The sequence below is a fragment of the Leptidea sinapis genome, chromosome 18 (genome assembly GCF_905404315.1).
Source record: "Leptidea sinapis chromosome 18, ilLepSina1.1, whole genome shotgun sequence".
NCBI lineage: Eukaryota > Metazoa > Arthropoda > Insecta > Lepidoptera > Pieridae > Leptidea > Leptidea sinapis.
This window is the reverse complement of record NC_066282.1, coordinates 1,118,994-1,143,255: the sequence shown is the minus strand read 5'-3', so window position 1 is coordinate 1,143,255 and position 24,262 is coordinate 1,118,994. Positions and strand designations below refer to the sequence as shown.

Here is a 24,262-nt window from a genome sequence, read left to right as displayed (position 1 = left end):
CGCGCGCTGGGCGCAGCTGCACCTGCGCTCGGCCACCGGCGACGTGAGCTGGCTGCTGCGGATGCAGAACCACGTGAGTACGAGCACCAGGGCGGGGCCGAGGGCGGCGCCTGTGAGTGTTGGTGCGCGCGCTGGGCGCAGCTGCACGTGCGCTCGGCCACCGGCGACGTGAGCTGGCTGCTGCGGATGCAGAACCACGTGAGTACGAGCACCAGGGCGGGGCCGAGGGCGGCGCCTGTGAGTGTTGGTGCGCGCGCTGGGCGCAGCTGCACGTGCGCTCGGCCACCGGCGACGTGAGCTGGCTGCTGCGGATGCAGAACCACGTGAGTACGAGCACCAGGGCGGGGCCGAGGGCGGCGCCTGTGAGTGTTGGTGCGCGCGCTGGGCGCAGCTGCACGTGCGCTCGGCCACCGGCGACGTGAGCTGGCTGCTGCGGATGCAGAACCACGTGAGTACGAGCACCAGGGCGGGGCCGAGGGCGGCGCCTGTGAGTGTTGGTGCGCGCGCTGGGCGCAGCTGCACGTGCGCTCGGCCACCGGCGACGTGAGCTGGCTGCTGCGGATGCAGAACCACGTGAGTACGAGCACCAGGGCGGGGCCGAGGGCGGCGCCTGTGAGTGTTGGTGCGCGCGCTGGGCGCAGCTGCACGTGCGCTCGGCCACCGGCGACGTGAGCTGGCTGCTGCGGATGCAGAACCACGTGAGTACGAGCACCAGGGCGGGGCCGAGGGCGGCGCCTGTGAGTGTTGGTGCGCGCGCTGGGCGCAGCTGCACGTGCGCTCGGCCACCGGCGACGTGAGCTGGCTGCTGCGGATGCAGAACCACGTGAGTACGAGCACCAGGGCGGGGCCGAGGGCGGCGCCTGTGAGTGTTGGTGCGCGCGATGGGCGCAGCTGCACGTGCGCTCGGCCACCGGCGACGTGAGCTGGCTGCTGCGGATGCAGAACCACGTGAGTACGAGCACCAGGGCGGGGCCGAGGGCGGCGCCTGTGAGTGTTGGTGCGCGCGCTGGGCGCAGCTGCACGTGCGCTCGGCCACCGGCGACGTGAGCTGGCTGCTGCGGATGCAGAACCACGTGAGTACGAGCACCAGGGCGGGGCCGAGGGCGGCGCCTGTGAGTGTTGGTGCGCGCGCTGGGCGCAGCTGCACGTGCGCTCGGCCACCGGCGACGTGAGCTGGCTGCTGCGGATGCAGAACCACGTGAGTACGAGCACCAGGGCGGGGCCGAGGGCGGCGCCTGTGAGTGTTGGTGCGCGCGCTGGGCGCAGCTGCACGTGCGCTCGGCCACCGGCGACGTGAGCTGGCTGCTGCGGATGCAGAACCACGTGAGTACGAGCACCAGGGCGGGGCCGAGGGCGGCGCCTGTGAGTGTTGGTGCGCGCGCTGGGCGCAGCTGCACGTGCGCTCGGCCACCGGCGACGTGAGCTGGCTGCTGCGGATGCAGAACCACGTGAGTACGAGCACCAGGGCGGGGCCGAGGGCGGCGCCTGTGAGTGTTGGTGCGCGCGCTGGGCGCAGCTGCACGTGCGCTCGGCCACCGGCGACGTGAGCTGGCTGCTGCGGATGCAGAACCACGTGAGTACGAGCACCAGGGCGGGGCCGAGGGCGGCGCCTGTGAGTGTTGGTGCGCGCGCTGGGCGCAGCTGCACGTGCGCTCGGCCACCGGCGACGTGAGCTGGCTGCTGCGGATGCAGAACCACGTGAGTACGAGCACCAGGGCGGGGCCGAGGGCGGCGCCTGTGAGTGTTGGTGCGCGCGCTGGGCGCAGCTGCACGTGCGCTCGGCCACCGGCGACGTGAGCTGGCTGCTGCGGATGCAGAACCACGTGAGTACGAGCACCAGGGCGGGGCCGAGGGCGGCGCCTGTGAGTGTTGGTGCGCGCGCTGGGCGCAGCTGCACGTGCGCTCGGCCACCGGCGACGTGAGCTGGCTGCTGCGGATGCAGAACCACGTGAGTACGAGCACCAGGGCGGGGCCGAGGGCGGCGCCTGTGAGTGTTGGTGCGCGCGCTGGGCGCAGCTGCACGTGCGCTCGGCCACCGGCGACGTGAGCTGGCTGCTGCGGATGCAGAACCACGTGAGTACGAGCACCAGGGCGGGGCCGAGGGCGGCGCCTGTGAGTGTTGGTGCGCGCGCTGGGCGCAGCTGCACGTGCGCTCGGCCACCGGCGACGTGAGCTGGCTGCTGCGGATGCAGAACCACGTGTATTGCTATACACACGACGGATTACACGGTAGTAATCAGGAAGCCGGACACACGGACCTGGTGGTGCTTGCGCTTACAGTAAAGGGTAACGAACCCGAACATTGGCTGTGGACGCAACAGGTAGCGGGGTGAGGCACAGGGTTGTTTAAAAATTAAATACCTAATAATTTTATTTCATAATTAGAATCACAATCGCGTACCGAATACTACTTGATTTATATCTTTGGTGTATCAGTCACATTGCATAATTGAATGCTTCTAATATTTGAGGCGCAGTAATTTTGTTTGATAAATGTGATCCGTACAATAAATAATAATTAATTATAATTATTAGTAGATATTTGTTACGATTAAAATAACAGTTAATAGACTACCCTCATTTGTAAGCGTTAATCTGTGGATTATTGCTACACAGATAACTGCGTCTCAGCTGCAAGAATGCGACCTGCAAGACATGCTGACGGTGATATCGCCCCCGCTGGCCGCCGGTGTCAACAACGTGGCCGTAGGAGGGCCGCTGGCCAACAACACGGGCGCTGGCGCCCCGGGCGGCCACAACATGGCCGCTGGCGCCCCGGGCGGCAAGCCGGCCTCCGCACAGCTGACCACGCACGCAGCCTCCGCCACTGACCTCGTAAGAAGCACCATCGACACTGCTGTGACATGTGCTATTAATTGAAGAATTTGTAATGTTATTACATTGTGCGGGACAAACGTGATGGTTCTCACTTTAACTTCGATGTCAACATTTTCTATATTTCATGCGTTTGATTTATTGGGCAGGTTTAATTAAGGTCTTTGCTTAATTAGTTGACCTGGCAAAAGGAATTATCATGTATTAGCTAAATGACGTTTTTTTTACTCCCAGGCAACGGAAGAATCAAAGCTGAACCGACAAACGCAACAACATGCTACAGACTTACACAAATCCAGGTAGTGTTTTCCATGTTTTTTCATACAGATTATTCCAATCTAAGTGTAGTGTTGGTAATGAGGTTGTCACCTCCGCAGCTCGGACTCGGTGGTGGCCAGTGACCGGCTGCAGGCGTCGCCCGGGGCGCCACGACCTCACCCCGCTCGGTAATCTGCACTAATTTAATTTTTATACTTTTATCGCTATGACGACAAGTATCTTTATAATTTATATTTATGTAACCTATTTATTATTATTGCCCAGTTGTTAAATGACAAGAGACCACCCGAGTTGACTGTCTTTGAAGTAAATATAGAAGCAAACTCTGTTTTAATTATTTTAAATTAAATTTTAAATAACATACCATACATCTCATTTGGAGTACTGTTATAATTCAAATACAAATTTGAGAGTTTTTTCGAAACATTGCATATTTCTCCATTTGCCTATTATTTACCGGACTAAAAAATAAACTTTTTAGTTGAAGTACATTTGTTTACTTCAATATTAAAAGATGCTAATTGACCAAAGTGGTCTGAGCTCAGTTTATTAATTATTAACTGAGAAATAGGTTTATAATTAGTAAAAATATTATCAATACAGCTTTTAGAGGTGCTGGTTACTCTAGTAGGCTCTAAGAAAATATATAAGTTAATATTAAAGTCACCACAAATCATAATAAATATTTCTTAGATTTTGATAGAACCTCCTCCAATACACTCTCAATTATCTCATATAGTGCATCGGGGGATCTGTATATACTTACAACAATGGCACACGTGCTTACATTGTCTTTAAGCACACTTTTGCCGTTCCGCTATAAGACTGCGAATGATATATCCATATATGCATACACATATAAGGATATAGCATTCTATTCATAACGTCATTGGGTCTCTATTTGCGCGTAGACTACAAGAACCATTCTGATATTTGATATTTTACCAGAATAAGCACGCAGCCCATCAACATCCCGGGGTCGCCGCAGCGGACGAGTGCGCCCGCCGACGCCGCCGATATTGACGTGCTGCTGTTTGCGACAGAGGTGTGTTTGTTGCCGTTCTTACTTACACCTTTCATTAAAAAGTTCATAATGCTAATTTTATAAACACCCATGCTTTAACTTCTCTATTAAAGATTCTGAAACAGTTAGCTTATTGCCAACATTAAAACACCCAATGTTCTAATAACTATTACATCATCCAAACGAGTGTTGTAATGTTGTACTGACTTCTTAACATTGCTCTTTTGTTATTTTTTATATATTTTCATTTAAGCGCGTTCCACACTACCAGAACGTCGCGCGCCGTAAAAGAAACAGTAGGTTATTCGAATCCTCGCCATTTATCTTTGAAATTTTATTGTTTTGTTTACAAAAAATGAGCGATTCAAGTTTTGACAGCACACCCCCAGATATTTTAAACGCTGCAAAAGAACATAATATTCAAGTGAATTTTAATAATTGTACTATACAAAATGTAAATTACTAATATAAATAATTATTTCATTAATACTTAGTTTATTTGTATATAATCAGTAATGAATGATATTAGTTTACTACTAGGACTGGCTGTTTTAATGTTAGCAGTAAGCTAACTGTTTCAGAATCTTTTAGAGGATTCATATTTTGGGTGTAGATAAAGTCTTGTATGCAACTGTTGATAATTAGGTATTAAAACACTCATGTGATACTATTATAAACCCACATTCGTGTTTTAATCTTATACGCAACAGTTGCATAAATAACTACAATAATGCTTGTAAACTTGAATAGAAAAAGTCGTAACGAAATTACATATTTTATTTTTTTATACACGGGTACAATTTTTTCCAGTTACTCTTTCAGGCGCCATCTTGAACCGAATGTCATCCTCTTTAACATATTTTTAACTCGCACAGGGTAAAAGCAGACACCCGGTGCGTCGTTCCAACTCGTCACCAGAGATGTCGACGTCATGGAAGCTGACGTCACGCGAACCCCCCTCGCCCGCCCCCTGCCCCGCGCCCGCACCCTCCGCCAGGCCCTACCTCGAGCTGGCCGACCCCGAGGAGATGATCCTGCTGCCCAGCTGCGAACCGACGTGAGTACACACGAATATACAATATGCAAATAAAATACTAGCATATATGTTGGTAAATACAATATTCATTTAATGCGCTGTCATACATAAAAATGACAATTTATATATCATAAAAATTTAACACTTCAGAACAACTACAGTTATGTTACATTAAAAAGTTTATCTCTCAAAATGAACTTTCATCCATAATTTCAGTGACACTTTAAGAATGTACATTACCACCAATCATATCGTATAGTATCATCATCGCCAATCTCTAAAACTGATACAATATATTTATGGTAGCTGAAGTAAGAAACAAAATAAAAACAAGTATAACTATCGACTAAGGGAGAGTATTCGCTAATTACAAAGCTTAAAAACCAAATAATTGAACTGTAAAAATATTTCACGGCTGAGATTCGATCCCTCGACCCCGCGGTGTTTCGGCTTCGCAATCACAATGATTCAACCACTGATCCCATGACCGTATGATGATTAAGTTGGAATAGCTGAACTATAATTTAGTTGAAAGTATAAATCTTTCCATAATTTCAACGACTGTCTTACGAGTTTTCGATTAGGTCACGTGTCCTGACGCGAGTTTAACATTTTATACCCATCCCAAGAAAAGGGCTCAACACCGCCAAGAAGTTTTCACTTTAAAAAAAAACAAAAACTTTCACTTAAAATATTACAAAGTTTTGTCTCGTTTATTAATGCATTCATCCCTGATTCTTCTACGACTATCCTATCAAAAATAATCCTAAAGGCATCAATTTACAGGAAATAAATGCCTTTTATGGTTAACAGATGTGATCAGCGTTTTGCCAATCATGGAGTTGATTACAATTTAATTCCCACGTGTATTATTTATTTGTTGCGATCGACTAATAAATTCCGCCACGGTGTAGGGCCTACACCATTTAGATAGTGCCGAAACCGAAGACGACGGTGTAAGTAGTCTATTAATGGGCATGGAGTAGAGTTTAAAGAAAAAAGCTTGCCGGTAAACTGGTCAAGATACCCTTGTAGGCGTGCACGCGTCGCGCGGTATTCTATCTACCACTACAGTTAACATCGCACGTGCCCGCACTGAGCGGAACTGGGTCGCCTGCGTCTCAGCATACATTTAGCCAGAGTCAAGTTTCAGAGACAATTTACTTTTATTTTCAATTGGTGGTGGTGGTAGGTGTTTGGATTTGATTTGAGTTTGGTACGAAAATATCCATTCACTATAAAATCACATCGGCCATAGCAGCGGCACAAGAATCGAAAACAAACCCAAGGGCTGGATCCGATTTGATTAAGCAGAAAACATAGAAATATCTGATTCAAATGACATCAAAAATATATTTTGTTCGTAACAGGAGCGCATCGATGACCATGCACGCGTGTAAAAAGGCAGCTAAGAAGAGTGACATGCGAGTGTCGTGCGAGGCCATCCCAGAGGAGATGAGCGGCACCTCCCCGCAGCCGCTGCCCCTTGTACAAAAGAGCGAACAACAAAACAAGCAGCATCCGCATCTGCTCACCTATAACTCTGACCCAGGTGAGTTGTACCCAACCACAACGGAATTTTAATAAAAGGTCTGGAAACTAAAACTGCTTTAAAGTTCGATAAGGTTTTTTAACACTGGGTTGTTGCCTCGTGGGACTTTATTTATTAAAGGTCGAAGTATGCCCGTACTTTGCCCGGGTTCCATTTGAATGGCAAGAAATTTGAGTATAATTGTTTTTTAATTTGATTATTATATTTAACTTCCACTCGACGTCAAGCGGTATGTCCTGTTCATTACAGAGTCAATATGATCTGGGTTATAACTAAATACAAAATGACCTAATTATACCATAATACTAAACATGTTTACTACAAGTCATTATCAGATCACGATAATTAAAATATATTTTTGTCACCTTTACTTTGAGTACACGCTTATGATGGCTTTTTACAAATAAATATATAATAATAATAATAATAATAATAATGAAGGTTTATTTGATTCCATGCAAAAATAACAATTATTTAATCTTACTCGTGAGTTACTATCTCTATCGCTGGTTTTGTATAGACCCCTTTTGGGTAAAAGCCTCCTCCAAAGAACTCCATTTAGTTTTGATTTTTGCAGTTTCTATCCAACTTAACCCCGCCACCGCCACTATTTCATCTGTCCGCCTACCATAAGGCCTGCCTCTCTTTCTAATGCTTCAAGGACCGGACCATTTAATTATTCTATGTGCCCATCTGTCGTTAGTGTAGTGCCCCGCCCACTTCCATTTTCTTTCGAAGGAGAAAGTAAGTGCATCGCTTACTTTAGTTTTACTTCGGATGTCTGCGTTTCTCACCCTGTCTTTAATTTTTAAACCTAGACAGCTTCTTTCCATTCTCCTTTGAGTAGTCTGTATTTTGTTTCTTGTTTTTGAATCAAACGTCCAGGTTTGGCAGCCATGGGTGAGGCATGGAAGAATTTCAGAGTCCATAACTATTTTCTTGGTTGGCATCGGAAGCTGTGATTTGAATATTTCTTTATGAGCCCAGTACTTCTTCCAGGTGATCGCTATTCTTGTGTCTATTTCTTGGGCACCTCTTCCTTTACCAAACGAGACCTGTTCGCCAAGATAGACGTATTTTTCTACATACTCGAGAAGAGTGTTATTTACTGAGATGGGTGTCTTGTGGTGGCTAGTCATGGCTTTTGTTTTGTCTGGGTTCAGTTCTAAGCCAACTCTTATACTAGCATGGTGTAAGTCGTTTAACATGTTTTCTAGTTTTTGTGCACATTCCGAGAACAGAATGATGTCATCGGCGAACCGTAGATGGCTTAGAAAATTTCCATTTATATTGATGCCCTACATAGACCATGGTAAGTTTTTCATTATGTTTTGTAAGACTGCTATAAATATTTTTGGGGAGATCGGGTCGCCTTGTCTCGTGCCTCTATTTATATTTATGTTTTCGCCGACTCTATCTAGTTTGACTCTGCTTGTACTGTTGGCATAAATGTTTTGAAGGATGCTTATATATGTTACTTTTATATTTTGTAATCTTAATGCTTCCCAAATTCTGTCATGTGATAAAGAGTCAAAGGCTTTTTTATAATCAATAAAGGCTACATACAAGGGTCTGAGAAATTCTAGATATTTCTCAATCACTTGGTGGACTACTTGGATATGATCCGTTGTAGTGTAACCCTTGTGAAGCCGGCTTGTTCTATGGGTTGTTGTGCGTCTATGTCTGATGATATTCTTTCTAGTAAGTAGGAGTCGAATAGTTTATAAAGGCAAGGCATGAGACTTATTGGGCGGTAATTCTCTATGTTAGCCGGGTCTCCTTTTTTATAGATAATTTCAGAATCGCTCCATATGGGCGGCACAGCTTCTTCTTGTAAAATCTTGTTAAATAAAAGAGTAATTGGCGTCAGTAGTAAAAATCTTGCAGACTTGATGTTCTCATTTGTGATACCGTCTGGTCCTGGACTTTTCTCTGATTTAAGCCTCATCATTTGTTTTAATATTACTGACTCTGTAAACTCTGGAGTTGGTGAGGTTTCTATGCATTGACAATCGCCTTTCATTTGCTTTTGTGAATTCGGCTGGCTATACAGTTTTATGTAGAACTGCGTAGCTGCATTAATGACCTCCATTCGGGACTTACAATTAGAAGATCCGGGTTGTAGAAATGGAATCCAGGTCTTTGTTCTACTCAATTCCTTGTAAGCTTTCTTGGTGGCTCTAGATTTTTCGACCTGCTTTTTTATAGTGTTGATTCTGTGGGTATGGTAGCATCTTCTAATTTATTTGTTTGTAGTCTTGTAGAGTATTTTTAATTTTTCTTTTCTGTTTTGTTTAATTTTGTATGATTTTGTAGTTCGGTTCTTTCTTTCATAAGCTCTATCGCCTTTTCTGATAACATACTGCTCTTTACTGTCTGCTTGATGCTCTTTAAACTTTTTAATATAGTGTATATAATATTTTACAAATAAATACAAGTCTTATATTGTAGACGTAACATGTGTAGGGTCAGCTTGTTTTAATAAAATTGTGAGTTGAACGGGACGTTGGTGTAAAAGGGAACGCGTCGAGCGACGGAGACGGAGAGAGCGCCACAGACAAGGACAACCACGTGGCGCGCGCGGACACGCCCTCTGGCGGCGTCCACAGCACGCACCACCATCTACAGAAGGTATAACTCAAATGGTTTAGTAACTTCTCTAAGAATTAAATATTTAACTTTATCTTATACATTAATAATCTTGCAATTCTTAAACAATTTACGTTTATCATGTTTATAGTTATTAGGAAATGAAATGAAATGAAATTTTATTTGCAGGAAACATTGTACTTAAGGTGTTAACAATATAATGGATAATCCAATATGTTTCGTCATCTATTGTCTAAACACTAATCGTACTGTTATATTGAAACATGTCGGATTTCACAATGATATCAATAATATTTATAAAATGAAATTTTAAGATATTATAATGTGAGACGTAAATAACTTAATAATTCATTTAGTACCTATGTATAATATTAACAAAGTCAATGTCAAAAAAGTATCTTAATTTACATATATTATGAACAAATAGACTAATTCATTTTGTATTGAAAAATTCATTTAAGCTATAGAAGCACTTATTTGTTAACCACTGGTGCAGTCTTCTTTTAAAAACTTTGAACGGTAAATCTTTCAATTCATTGGGCAATTTATTATATATTTTCACAGACATGCTGAAACAATTTCTACTAAAAGATGCAGTTCTACAGAAGGGCATTATGAGTTTATTTGGATACCTTGTGTTTAAAACCTTCTGGCTTTTTTTTGCATAGAAATCACACATATGTTTTTGAACAAATAGGCTTATTTCATAAATGTATAGGCATGGCAGCGATAGAATTTTCAATTTTTTAAATAGCGGTCGACAAGAATCTAGGGGGCCGCCTCCACAAACCGCCCTGATACACTTCTTCTGTCCAATAAATAAATGCCCTATGCTCACCGAGTTGCCCCATATGACCAATCCATATCTTAAAGCTGAAACCACGAATGCATGATATGCCATTAGCGCTGTTTTTTCACCTATTGTTTTTGATGCGCGTTTGAGGACAAATACATGTTGGTTAATTTTTTTGCTAATTTTGTCAACATGTGACTTGAAGGACAAGTTGCTGTTTAAAGAAATACCAAGAAAATTGACAAGTTGTGCTTCTTTAATATTCTCATTATGATAATTAACATTAATATCTTTTCCTTTCCCATTCTTATTATAATACTGCATATACATTGTTTTTTTTATATTTACAGTTAGGTTATTTTCAGTAAGCCATTCAATTGTGTCCTTTATTGTTTTATTAATTTCTATATCATATGTCAATTCATTGTTACATTTAATTACAATATAGATGTCATCAGCAAAAAGAGTACAGTTATTAGTAGTAATGCTAGGTACGTTTATGTAGATTATGAATAGAAGTGGACCCAATATACTTCCTTGTGGTACACCTTTTGTTTTAAGTCTAAGTTCTGATCGATAAGGTATTACTTCTTGTTTATTATTTAATTTAGCAATTTCAACGTATTGAGTACGGTTTGAAAGATAACTTTTAAGCCAGTCATTTGCTAGACCTCGAATACCATATTGAGCGCATTTATCTAATAGTTTTTCATGACAATCATTGTCAAAAGCTTTGCTCATATCAAAAAATACTGATGTTACTGGAATTTTTGTGTCCATGCATTCCGATATTTCTTTTATTAGCAAAAAACACGCTAAAGTTGTTGATTTTCCTTTTTGGAAACCATTTTGTTCCTCCAAAATGATATTATGTTTAGTTATAGGAATATTTTTATGAGTAAATAATTTAAATATTATCAACTGAATTTTATAAATTTCATTAATATGAGTTTAATTAGTTCTGCCATAACTACTCAGGCCATAGTTAATAATTGAACCTGCTAGAGCCGTGTAAATTAATCTCATAGTAGTGTGTGGCAGCTATGGTTTTAATATAAATAATTTACTGAGTATAGTTCGTATTTTTAAGCATACATATTCAATATCAGGTTTCCAGTTGAATCTGTTGTCAATTATAAGGCTGAGATACATAATATGCTGATCTATTTTTGGACAACGACAGTTAAAACTAATTACAGCATGCAAGCATTGATGGGTATAAGCAATGATAGTTGGCGAAGTGGAGGATGAGATATTTGAAGAATGAATATGGATAATTTTAGTTTTTTGATTATTTACTAAAGCGCCGACATCGTGAGCCCATTTACACAACAGAGTAAAGTTATTTTGTATAGGAGCCTGAAGTATTATTTTCTTTTACGAACATGACGTTCAGCTGATGGTAATTGAACCGCAAATGCCCATAACAATGCAGTGCCAGGATTCTTGAAAAACTCCAAAAATTATGAGGTTAATGTTACACATTGTGATTTGTCAATGTGGGCGTTTGCTAGTTTCAAATACTAGGGAGATTTTTTTCCATGACTGTTAACTTGTCACCATAGATTGCTTGCCTCTTGTATGTCTACCTGTGGCCCGCAGACCAGCAGTGACAGCACGGTGGGCGCGACGGGCGCGGGGCTCCGCGATGAGCTGCCGCCGCTGGCTCGCTCCAAGAGGTCCAACACCATCTCCGTGATGAGCCCCACGGACCGCACCCGGTAACGTTACCGCTGCTCCAGCTTTTGTCTTAACATATTACATTTAGTGCTCTGAACGGATCCCTAAAGAATTTATAAAAAGTAACTGCATTTTTTTTATGTCAGTTAAAGATATTGTTTACTATCCTTATATATTCTACTAGGCTTCCCGTGTAGAAAGATGTTTTATCTACATCCATGCTTTAAATCCTATATTAAAGATTCTGAAACAGTTGGCTTATTGCCGACATTAAAACACCCAATGTTCTAATAACCATTACATCATCCAAAAGAGTGTTGAAATGTTGTACTGAATTTCATAACAACACTCCTATGCTTTTTTTTATCCCTTCATGCGCAAAGAGTTTCAACAGACAGCCACATTATTATTGCTCAATGCGTGGTATCTGTATGAATTTCAAAAAAAGAACATTTTCGTTTACGCGCGCTTCACACTCCCGGAACGTCGCCCGCCGTAAAAAAAAAGTAGGTTATTCGAATCCCCGCCATTTTTCTTCGATATTTTTATTGTTTTGTTTACAAAAAATGAGCGATTCATTTTGAACGCTGCAAAAGAACATTATATTCGATTGAATTTTAATTATTGCACTATACAAAATATAAATTACTACTAAAATAAATAATTGTTTCATTAATACTTAGTTTATTTGTATATAATCAGTAATGAATGATATTAGGTAAGTAAGCTTACTGTTCCAGAATCTTTTAGAGGATTCATATTCTGGGTAGATAAAGTCTTGTATGCAACTGTTGATAATTAGGTATTAAAACACTCATGTGATACTATTATCCTCCTCATTCGTGTTTTAATACCCCTTATTACACAACAGTTGCATAAATAACTATTTTGAGAGTTGCTTTCACTTGACCGTTAATTATATTTTACAGCGAGCCCATATCCCGGCCTGGCAGCGGCTGCAGCTCCTCCAGCGGCGGCGTGGCTCCGTCGTTCGTGTTCCTGCAGCTGTACCACAACATGAGCACGTACCCCATCTCGCCGCCCGTGCCTGGTAACATCTAATAACATCTTTATGCTAATTTTGCTTCTTTGGACAATCCATACATTGATTTTTTATACAATAAACATAATAAAAAAGTCGACGAATTGAGAACCTCCTCCTTTTTTTGAAGTCGGTTAAAAAACGGACTATACGCTACGGAATACATGATATTATATTAGTGTTAAATAGATCTAAGGCCATGAACGTTATTCAAAAGTACTAAAATGAAGTACTGATAGTACGGTTACGGGCACAACTAGTTTAATCTAAATAGTTATAGTAAATATTCAAATAAAGTGTAGTAGATAGAATTAATCAATAATTATGATAAATTTTCTTTTTAAAAATTAACGAGGGTAAAGTAAACATTCATCATTATCATCATCATTTCATTTGGAAGACGCCCACTGCACGACATAGGCAGAGGCCTATTGGAACACTATATCGTGATATAGAGATATCACGATATAGTGTTCCAATACATACTTAAAAAAAAATATAAAATTTAATCTTAAAAATACGCTGTTGATTGAATAACTCTAAATATTGTTTAACGCTACTCAATAATGATACTTAATATTTTAGTAAAACTTAGTAAATCCTTTCTTATTTATAGTTCTAATAGTTTACTTCAAAGTAAGTAGCAGTTTAATTGGTTCACATATTTAAATGTTTTTAAGCGCAATAACTTGCCAACAAACTGTTTAGTAAGATATATATCATTATGTAAAAACTGTACTTGTTAAATTTAAAATAAATAATTAAAAAGATTACCAAATTATCAACAGTTGCATACAAGACTTTATCTTCACCCATAATATGAATCCTCTATAAAAGATACTGAAACAGTTAGCATACTGCTAACATTAAAACAGCCAGTGAAATTCAGTACAACATTACATCATCCGTTTTCATTACAACACTCGTTTGGATGATGTAATGGTAACTAAAACATTAGGTGTTTTAATGTTGGCAATAAGCTAACAGTTTTAGAATCTTTAATAGGGGATTTAAAGCATGGGTGTAAATAAAAGTATTTAATTTAACTTATTTTTAACTTTGATATTGGCAGACATTATAGATAAAACCTAATGAAAGTAAGCACTCGTTATAACCCTTTCTTAGATTTTAATCAGGAAACGGCGAAATCTTTTCGATGTGCATTTGAAATGGTTCATGTTGGCGTGTTGGTAATATTGATTGAATCACAGTTAATATTGAGGGTGTAGACCTGTAGCGCCGTGATGTGACCGTGATGTGACCGTGATGTGACCGTGCTTGTGCCGCAGGGGAGGCGCCGCCCATGGTGAGCGCGGGAGCGGAGCGGCCGCTCAAGGTGACCGGCGCGCAGCACCTCCGGACGCTCAAGAACATTGACCTCGTGCCTCCGCTCGAGACCTACAAGGTGAGCCTGCTGCACACCTAATTAATATTTTTATATATTTATAAAAATAATATTTAAGATCACCAATTGAAAATCAAATCAAGATATGCCTCAGACCTGAAAACTCAGGGCGCTACATTCTGCACGGGCTGTTTTTTTAAATAAAATAGCCTTTATTGCTGTTTGTTTTCTAACCTAGTTCCTAGTGATCGACAATTTATAGTTGCTATAATATATATTGTTATATTTCGTTTTTCTGTTTGACGGTCGGCTTTGGGGGAGGGAGGTGGTTTCTAGTCTATATTTGTTATGGTGTTGTGTTTTCTATTTTTTTTTTTAATATTATTTTTTAAACCAGAAATAGCGATGAAAATACGGCTCCACTCATTACAATGCAGTGCCGCTAAGATTAACATCAAAATTGTGAACGGCATTACAATTGAGCGTTGAGGCTGGGTGCAGTCTTGCTAGAAAGTCCGTACATTTTAAAAATTCGTATAGCTAAGAGGTTTCATAACAAGCAGTATCTTGATGCTCTTTCGCTGAAGTCTTCTCTCCTTCTTTACATTTACAGAACCTACTCGTTTAGATTTCTATGATTGTATCTCATGTGCCGGTGATAACACTGGCGCCCACGGAATTCTAACAGGAAAACTTCACAGCAGGCAAGTGCTCCATTGTATCTAGATGGCTACAATAGGTGCTTATTTCGTGCCTACAACCTTTCGCTCCTAAAGGCTGTATCCGGGCTCTTTCTATTCCTTTTTTCCTTCGTGGAAAATACTGAGGAATTGCTTTTTTTATTTTCATAAACAGAGCGTTTTTAGGCATGCTTCTGGCACTCAGTGTTATTCAAGAACTTACCAGAGAAATAACCTTCCAGAAACCTATAAATGAGACATTATTCGTAAAGTAAATCGTCGATCGCCCGCTCTTATTGGACATATTTTGCAAATTACTCTTAAATTTTGCCCTTGATAGCCAATGTATTACACAAATAAAATTTGCAAACAAAATTTATGAACGATACGGGACTTGAACCCGCAACCTCTGGCGTTCCGTGCGAGCGCTCTTCCAACTAAGCCAACCATTCGAGTGTCGACGAATCGTTGATAAATTTTGTACGCTTCAACTTCTTCTTCAACTCTCAGGTTGTGGCTTCATCTACAGGATCTACTACTTTACATTTGATAACCTGCTCAACCCCAAAATTTGCATATTAGGAAATTAACTTGAGATGTCGCTCTTGCAGATATAGACAATTTGATAATAATAATTAATCCCAGAAAGTGAGAGTTATTACTTTAAAACATAACAAATAGCCAATGTATTGTTCATAATGTTAGCAAGAGTGGCTCGATATAATAAACGCCTCGGATAATTATGTGATTCCATAATAAAATTAAAATAATTTGTTAATTATTACATCAGGTCGGAGTGCTGTACGTTGGTCCCGGGCAACAGGATGACGAGGTCGCCATTTTGAAAAATGAATATGGCAGTGTGAGGTTAGTTGTTATATGGTGTCCGTGTTCAATTTTTTCATTCATTTTCATGATTTTAATGAATGTAAGTATAACACGTCAAGTATGTGCATGACGATATTTAATCTCAGAATACAGAACAAACCAGAAGGAGTGTTCGTGGCGCATAGTGTCCAAAGTAACTCCGTGCCCGCGTCCTGTAGGGTCAGCACACTCATACATTACATGTTTTAGGGTTTATTTAATAAATTCAACATTTCAATAAAATGAAGTGGAATGTGCTACTAACAGATGAAATGTAATCACATTCGATTTCAAGTGAGAACGACACACAACGGCGTATTTGTTTAAAACTGACAACTGCAACTTGTAGTAAACACAGTACGCGGGTCAGACATTGCTATGTGATAATTTAACGAACTACGCCGTTTCCGCATAGTTTACACCGCATCACTATTGAACGCGTTGACGGTTTGTGCCTTGTTCTGTATTCTGAGAAGCTAATATATATAATAGGTAATGGGAACTGTATAAGCGTGGTGTGAGGATATGAATGGAGCAGTAGCTAATTCCTATCACCCCTCCTTTTATTTTTATTGATATAAGTAGTCAAATGTCATGATCAGGAAACCATAAATAAGTCTGATAACAGCAGACATAAAAATTGTACTTTTTTTTAATAATTTACTCTTAAACTGAAATTTTTCTGCATATTATTCGGAAGCGAATAACTGCACCTGGTTCAGTACTTTCGGAAACTGCTACTGTTAAATATTTCACCAAAACCTCCTCTAAGGACTTCCACCTTATTCGGTCTCTAGCTACTCTCATCCAGTCCGTTCCTGCTATCCTTTTAAAATCGTCCTCCCACCTTCTAATCTGTCTACCTTTACTTCGTTTCCCGTCTCTTGGATACCATTCTGTAACGGTTTTTGTCCATTTCTCTTTCTTTTCCCTCAGAATGTGTCCAGTCCACTTTTGCTTTTGACACATCTGACATATATATACTTATATTTTTTTTTATTTTTTTTATGCAACTGTTGTGTAATAAGGGGTATTAAAACACGAATGTGGGTTTATATTAGTATCACATGAGTGTTTTAGTACCTAATTATCAACAGTTACATACAAGACTTTATTTACACCCATGATTTAAATCCTCTATTAAAGATTCTAAAACAGTTAGCTTACTGCTAACATTAATAAAGCCAGTCCTAGTAACCATAATATCATCCAAAGGAGTGTTATTATGAAAACGGATGATATAATGTTGTACTGAATTTCATTACAACATTCGTTTGGATGATGTAGTGCTTATTAGGATATCGGCTGTTTTAATGTTGGCAATAAGCTGACTGTTTTAGAATCTTTAATAAAGGATTTAAAGCATGGGTGTAGATAAACGTCTTAAAACCATTCATTTGAATATATTTTTATATCCATGGGATCTTATAGACTTACTATCTCGAAAATGTTTGTCCCTGGTGCCAACATGATAGTTATGATCAGCTCTCGTCCATCAGGTACTGTGAGTTCTTGCGCGCGCTGGGCACCTTGGTTCCGCTGGAGGAAGCTGCCGTGCAGGAGTCCAACCTGTTCCTCAACCTGGAAACCGGCGGCAAGGATGGCCGCTACACCTACGTGTGGACGGACGACATCATGCAGGTCACCCACACCTACTTACTATACAAATATGAACAGTTCGCTTCATCGTGTCTTCAATTTATCAAATACAAATACGGTCATGGACAAATTTAAAAGAACGCGAAAGAAAATGTGTATAAAACTAAATATTATAGAAATTTGCGACAGTTAAGTTTATTACTTAATATTTTTTTTATTTTGAATTACAAAGATTGAAACAATTATTGATCAATTAACAAAATCAACCAAAATAAGGTATATTATTAACAGAAAACAAACCTTTCTCCTGGTAAAATTTTTCATTATTCTGTTTTTTTTTCATAAACTTTAGGAAAGGTCCTAACGCGGGCTATAAGTAATCAATACTCAGTATTGTCCCTCAATAGCCTAGTTCTTCGAACAGTTTCCAATCTCCTTGGCATACTCTTAATCAAATTATCACAAAATCTAGAGGGATTGCGTTCTTCCTGTAACACGTTGACTTCTCTTAATTTGTCTCCCAAGGTTGTCACAGACATGCCCTTTGAGGTTTAATATTAGTTTAACTCCGAGGATAGCCCACTGCATCGCCCTCTGAGCAACCACGAGCTTCCGCATAAGGCCCATAGTTCCATGATATGTCATCAATGGCAACACACTGGTAAAAAACCTTCGTCTTCAGATGTTGTGGTATATGGGATGAGAAGATTTTACAGAACTTCCCGAAGGCTGTCGATACGAGTTGAATTCTTTTTCTTGCGTTCCACGTTTGTCCATGAATGTATGTTTATTCGAAATTTTGTCACAATATAACTTCGTACTATAAAATTGATCATTAAATAGCTTGAGAGCGGTAGATCTATTCCCAATCTCTGATATCATTAATGTTACAGTAAGATTATCATGAATATATTGGTATATCCTAGAGAAGGTTGAGCCATACTCATACCGCACGCTACCAAAACTAATACAAACATCACTTAATATAATATTCATGGTGTTTATCCACATCATCATTATATAGGCTTCTTCCATGGAAGGAACTTCGTCGTGTGAGCGGTGATAATAACGCACTGTCAGTTGGCCCGGATGCTTGTTAGCCCATCTTATTAAAAATTGAATAATCCTTAAAAAAAACTCAGTCGATGCTTAAGATGCGGAAGGGTCTTTCCCGCGATAATCTCAACAAGATAATAAAACAATTAGCCACTCCATAGTCTAATAAAAACTAATAGCATATCTGTGTCGTTTGGCGCCAGCCCTCGATGCAACTGGAGGTACAAACTGATATGTTTATCAGCTAGTTCTCGAACGATGCGAGGTGTAGGTAACGTTAACCCAAAGTAGAAGAAACGTTCCCTGCATTTAATCGGCCTCTGATTTTAGTATTTTTCTCTCCTTTTGACGTTATTGCATCTATTTCAAAACCTATGTCAAACAAAACTGTCATTTTCATCTGTTAGTGTTGACATCGCGCTGCCATTTCCCGAATTGTTCAGATGAAAAACAAAAGAACGGGCGAAAAAATTAACGGAGTTCTTATTTTAAATAGTCTGAGGGGAGGTCCCTCTATTCCTAGTATTTGGTTATGTTTTGTACAATTTGGGAGATCATGTTTAAAAAGCATATAGATGGAGTCCTCAATAATGCCGATTTACGCTGTACACAACAAGATGTATGAAATGTTGTGCGCAGGTGCTGTTCCACGTGGCGACGGCGATGCCGTGCTGGCCCCGCGACCCCAACTGCAACGAGAAGCTTAAGTACATCGGCAATGACTACGTGTCCATCGTCTTCAATGACTCCGGACATGACTTCAACATTCTAACTATAAAGGTAACTGGACACTGCTTTTAAATTTACATACCTATTAGTGCTTTTACCGATTTTGTGCCACCTGTATACTCGAGCTTTAACTTAGACGAGTGGGACGAAACTGGACATTAGAGTGATTAGACCCATGAGGAATAAATACCTATGGTATTCCGTGTTGAGGGAATTATTGTCAAATAATGATAAGTGCTTTATACGAAATAAAAATCGCAATGGATACGCGATGCACATAATCCATCTAAATTACTTACGCAAATCTTTGAAGCATGTATAGTGAGTGCTTTTTAAAATGGCTTTAGTTAAATTATTAAAACTATCGTAAGACATTACAAACTTTATTTATTTAAATCGGCTTGACCCGATTAGTAAAGCCGATATAAATAAATGAAATGGCGTAGGTATTATATATCGTTAAAATACCGTATTTATTTTACAAATAATTGTTATTTTAATAGGTTGAAATTGTACTTACACCTGGAAACACATTATTGACCTCCGCTACTATTTTTACAAAAGAATCAGTTTTTCCCCATATATATAATAATGTTTCATCATACTGACATCGGCATAATATTAAGGAAAAGGCGTAAAGCATCAATTTTTATTGTATGTTTCACGCATGTCAATTATTACGCTGCCACTGATACCGTGCGAAGCGATCTGAAGATATCTGGACGAATACCTAAGGAAGTGATGATTTCTCTGACATAGACAAACTTGATACCCCGAGATAGTGCGAATGAATAATTCTCGGGTTATAGCAAAGTGCCCTAGCGATAGGGAACAAAAATGGCGCTCTCGCAGAAACCCTTAAATACCAAACAGTTATTCAGTGTTCTTGTGGTGCCTGTCCAGGGTCAGTTCAACTTATGCGTGGTGGTAGTGGAGCCCCTGGAAGGAGGCGTGTGCCGGGTGCTCGTGAAGACCAAGGACGAGCGCATTCGCACCAAGTTCCTGGCACACCTGCAACCCATCACGTTATCCGACGGCTGCGCGCCGCTGCTCGCCCGCCAGCAGGCGCTGCACTGTGCGGTAACTATCTAGGGTGCCATCCGCACCAAGTTCCTGGCACACCTGCTGCCCATCACGTTGTCCGACGGCTGCTCGCCCGCCAGCAGGTGCTGCACTGTGCGGTAACTATCTAGGGTGCCATCCGCACCAAGTTCCTGGCACACCTGCTGCCCATCACGTTGTCCGACGGCTGCTCGCCCGCCAGCAGGTGCTGCACTGTGCGGTAACTATCTAGGGTGCCATCCGCACCAAGTTCGTGGCACACCTGCTGCCCATCACGTTGTCCGACGGCTGCTCGCCCGCCAGCAGGTGCTGCACTGTGCGGTAACTATCTAGGGTGCCATCCGCACCAAGTTCCTGGCACACCTGCTGCCCATCACGTTGTCCGACGGCTGCTCGCCCGCCAGCAGGTGCTGCACTGTGCGGTAACTATCTAGGGTGCCATCCGCACCAAGTTCCTGGCACACCTGCTGCCCATCACGTTGTCCGACGGCTGCGCGCCGCTGCTCGCCCGCCAGCAGGCGCTGCACTGTGCGGTAACTATCTAGGGTGCCATCCGCACCAAGTTCCTGGCACACCTGCTGCCCATCACGTTGTCCGACGGCTGCTCGCCCGCCAGCAGGTGCTGCACTGTGCGGTAACTATCTAGGGTGCCATCCGCACCAAGTTCCTGGCACACCTGCTGCCCATCACGTTGTCCGACGGCTGCGCGCCGCTGCTCGCCCGCCAGCAGGCGCTGCACTGTGCGGTAACTATCTAGGGTGCCATCCGCACCAAGTTCCTGGCACACCTGCTGCCCATCACGTTGTCCGACGGCTGCTCGCCCGCCAGCAGGTGCTGCACTGTGCGGTAACTATCTAGGGTGCCATCCGCACCAAGTTCCTGGCACACCTGCTGCCCATCACGTTGTCCGACGGCTGCGCGCCGCTGCTCGCCCGCCAGCAGGCGCTGCACTGTGCGGTAACTATCTGGGGTGCCATCCGCACCAAGTTCCTGGCACACCTGCTGCCCATCACGTTGTCCGACGGCTGCGCGCCGCTGCTCGCCCGCCAGCAGGCGCTGCACTGTGCGGTAACTATCTGGAGTGCCATCCGCACCAAGTTCCTGGCACATCTGCTGCCCATCACGTTGTCCGACGGCTGCTCGCCCGCCAGCAGGTGCTGCACTGTGCGGTAACTATCTAGGGTGCCATCCGCACCAAGTTCCTGGCACACCTGCTGCCCATCACGTTGTCCGACGGCTGCTCGCCCGCCAGCAGGTGCTGCACTGTGCGGTAACTATCTAGGGTGCCATCCGCACCAAGTTCCTGGCACACCTGCTGCCCATCACGTTGTCCGACGGCTGCGCGCCCGCCAGCAGGTGCTGCACTGTGCGGTAACTATCTAGGGTGCCATCCGCACCAAGTTCCTGGCACACCTGCTGCCCATCACGTTGTCCGACGGCTGCGCGCCGCTGCTCGCCCGCCAGCAGGCGCTGCACTGTGCGGTAACTATCTAGGGTGCCATCCGCACCAAGTTCCTGGCACACCTGCTGCCCATCACGTTGTCCGACGGCTGCTCGCCCGCCAGCAGGTGCTGCACTGTGCGGTAACTATCTAGGGTGCCATCCGCACCAAGTTCCTGGCACACCTGCTGCCCATCACGTTGTCCGACGGCTGCGCGCCGCTGCTCGCCCGCCAGCAGGCGCTGCACTGTGCGGTAACTATCTAGGGTGCCATCCGCACCAAGTTCCTGGCACACCTGCTGCCCATCACGTTGTCCGACGGCTGCTCGCCCGCCAGCAGGTGCTGCACTGTGCGGTAACTATCTAGGGTGCCATCCGCACCAAGTTCCTGGCACACCTGCTGCCCATCACGTTGTCCGACGGCTGCGCGCCGCTGCTCGCCCGCCAGCAGGCGCTGCACTGTGCGGTAACTATCTGGGGTGCCATCCGCACCAAGTTCCTGGCACACCTGCTGCCCATCACGTTGTCCGACGGCTGCGCGCCGCTGCTCGCCCGCCAGCAGGCGCTGTACTGTGCGGTAACTATCTGGAGTGCCATCCGCACCAAGTTCCTGGCACATCTGCTGCCCATCACGTTGTCCGACGGCTGCTCGCCCGCCAGCAGGTGCTGCACTGTGCGGTAACTATCTAGGGTGCCATCCGCACCAAGTTCCTGGCACACCTGCTGCCCATCACGTTGTCCGACGGCTGCTCGCCCGCCAGCAGGTGCTGCACTGTGCGGTAACTATCTAGGGTGCCATCCGCACCAAGTTCCTGGCACACCTGCTGCCCATCACGTTGTCCGACGGCTGCGCGCCGCTGCTCGCCCGCCAGCAGGCGCTGCACTGTGCGGTAACTATCTAGGGTGCCATCCGCACCAAGTTCCTGGCACACCTGCTGCCCATCACGTTGTCCGACGGCTGCTCGCCCGCCAGCAGGTGCTGCACTGTGCGGTAACTATCTAGGGTGCCATCCGCACCAAGTTCCTGGCACACCTGCTGCCCATCACGTTGTCCGACGGCTGCGCGCCGCTGCTCGCCCGCCAGCAGGCGCTGCACTGTGCGGTAACTATCTGGGGTGCCATCCGCACCAAGTTCCTGGCACACCTGCTGCCCATCACGTTGTCCGACGGCTGCGCGCCGCTGCTCGCCCGCCAGCAGGCGCTGCACTGTGCGGTAACTATCTGGAGTGCCATCCGCACCAAGTTCCTGGCACATCTGCTGCCCATCACGTTGTCCGACGGCTGCTCGCCCGCCAGCAGGTGCTGCACTGTGCGGTAACTATCTAGGGTGCCATCCGCACCAAGTTCCTGGCACACCTGCTGCCCATCACGTTGTCCGACGGCTGCGCGCCGCTGCTCGCCCGCCAGCAGGCGCTGCACTGTGCGGTAACTATCTGGAGTGCCATCCGCACCAAGTTCCTGGCACATCTGCTGCCCATCACGTTGTCCGACGGCTGCTCGCCCGCCAGCAGGTGCTGCACTGTGCGGTAACTATCTAGGGTGCCATCCGCACCAAGTTCCTGGCACACCTGCTGCCCATCACGTTGTCCGACGGCTGCTCTCCCGCCAGCAGGTGCTGCACTGTGCGGTAACTATCTAGGGTGCCATCCGCACCAAGTTCCTGGCACACCTGCTGCCCATCACGTTGTCCGACGGCTGCTCTCCCGCCAGCAGGTGCTGCACTGTGCGGTAACTATCTAGGGTGCCATCCGCACCAAGTTCCTGGCACACCTGCTGCCCATCACGTTGTCCGACGGCTGCGCGCCGCTGCTCGCCCGCCAGCAGGCGCTGCACTGTGCGGTAACTATCTGGGGTGCCATCCGCACCAAGTTCCTGGCACACCTGCTGCCCATCACGTTGTCCGACGGCTGCTCGCCCGCCAGCAGGTGCTGCACTGTGCGGTAACTATCTAAGGTGCCATCCGCACCAAGTTCCTGGCACACCTGCTGCCCATCACGTTGTCCGACGGCTGCTCGCCCGCCAGCAGGTGCTGCACTGTGCGGTAACTATCTAGGGTGCCATCCGCACCAAGTTCCTGGCACACCTGCTGCCCATCACGTTGTCCGACGGCTGCTCGCCCGCCAGCAGGTGCTGCACTGTGCGGTAACTATCTAGGGTGCCATCCGCACCAAGTTCCTGGCTCACCTGCTGCCCATCACGTTGTCCGACGGCTGCGCGCTGCTGCTCGCCCGCCAGCAGGCGCTGCACTGTGCGGTATCTATCTAGGGTGCCGTCCGCAACAAACTTATTTTTAGGTCGTAGAATAAAACGTCGTCTTTCACAATAAGCGCTTTATTAGAATTTACAATAATTTCTCTTATTACTTCACTTAATGTACGAGTATGGTATGCCTTCTAATACCATACTGGTAAACTGTTGAAGATCAACTGGCTTGCTAATAGTTTGTGTTAAACACGTACTATAATCAATTGTCAGGAGGCAGATGAGAGAGAACCAACATCGTCTATGGAATTAAAGTAAAGTAGATTTTTAGTTTTAATATTTGTAACATTATATATTATGGTGAAGCAAAATCCTTTAAAGTCATTGCTTTTAGGTAATAAGTAAGGTCATTGGTTTTAGGTAATCATCTT

At 44.2% G+C, this 24,262-nt stretch overlaps 1 protein-coding gene across 1 annotated transcript in view; it reads left to right on the top strand.

Annotated features, from left to right (window-relative positions):
* The window catches only part of LOC126969324 (tuberin), an 87,304-nt gene that overhangs the window by 58,156 nt on the left and 4,886 nt on the right, over nucleotides 1-24,262 (top strand). The window contains exons 23-37 of the mRNA XM_050814680.1: nucleotides 1,591-1,698; nucleotides 2,617-2,835; nucleotides 3,070-3,134; nucleotides 3,213-3,281; nucleotides 4,063-4,159; nucleotides 5,014-5,195; nucleotides 6,545-6,726; nucleotides 9,245-9,357; nucleotides 11,732-11,850; nucleotides 12,739-12,860; nucleotides 14,141-14,256; nucleotides 15,667-15,743; nucleotides 17,243-17,384; nucleotides 19,038-19,178; nucleotides 20,031-20,207. Of these exons, the coding sequence (XP_050670637.1) occupies nucleotides 1,591-1,698; nucleotides 2,617-2,835; nucleotides 3,070-3,134; nucleotides 3,213-3,281; nucleotides 4,063-4,159; nucleotides 5,014-5,195; nucleotides 6,545-6,726; nucleotides 9,245-9,357; nucleotides 11,732-11,850; nucleotides 12,739-12,860; nucleotides 14,141-14,256; nucleotides 15,667-15,743; nucleotides 17,243-17,384; nucleotides 19,038-19,178; nucleotides 20,031-20,207 (1,929 nt within the window). The remainder of the gene's footprint in view (nucleotides 1-1,590; nucleotides 1,699-2,616; nucleotides 2,836-3,069; nucleotides 3,135-3,212; nucleotides 3,282-4,062; nucleotides 4,160-5,013; nucleotides 5,196-6,544; nucleotides 6,727-9,244; nucleotides 9,358-11,731; nucleotides 11,851-12,738; nucleotides 12,861-14,140; nucleotides 14,257-15,666; nucleotides 15,744-17,242; nucleotides 17,385-19,037; nucleotides 19,179-20,030; nucleotides 20,208-24,262) is intronic.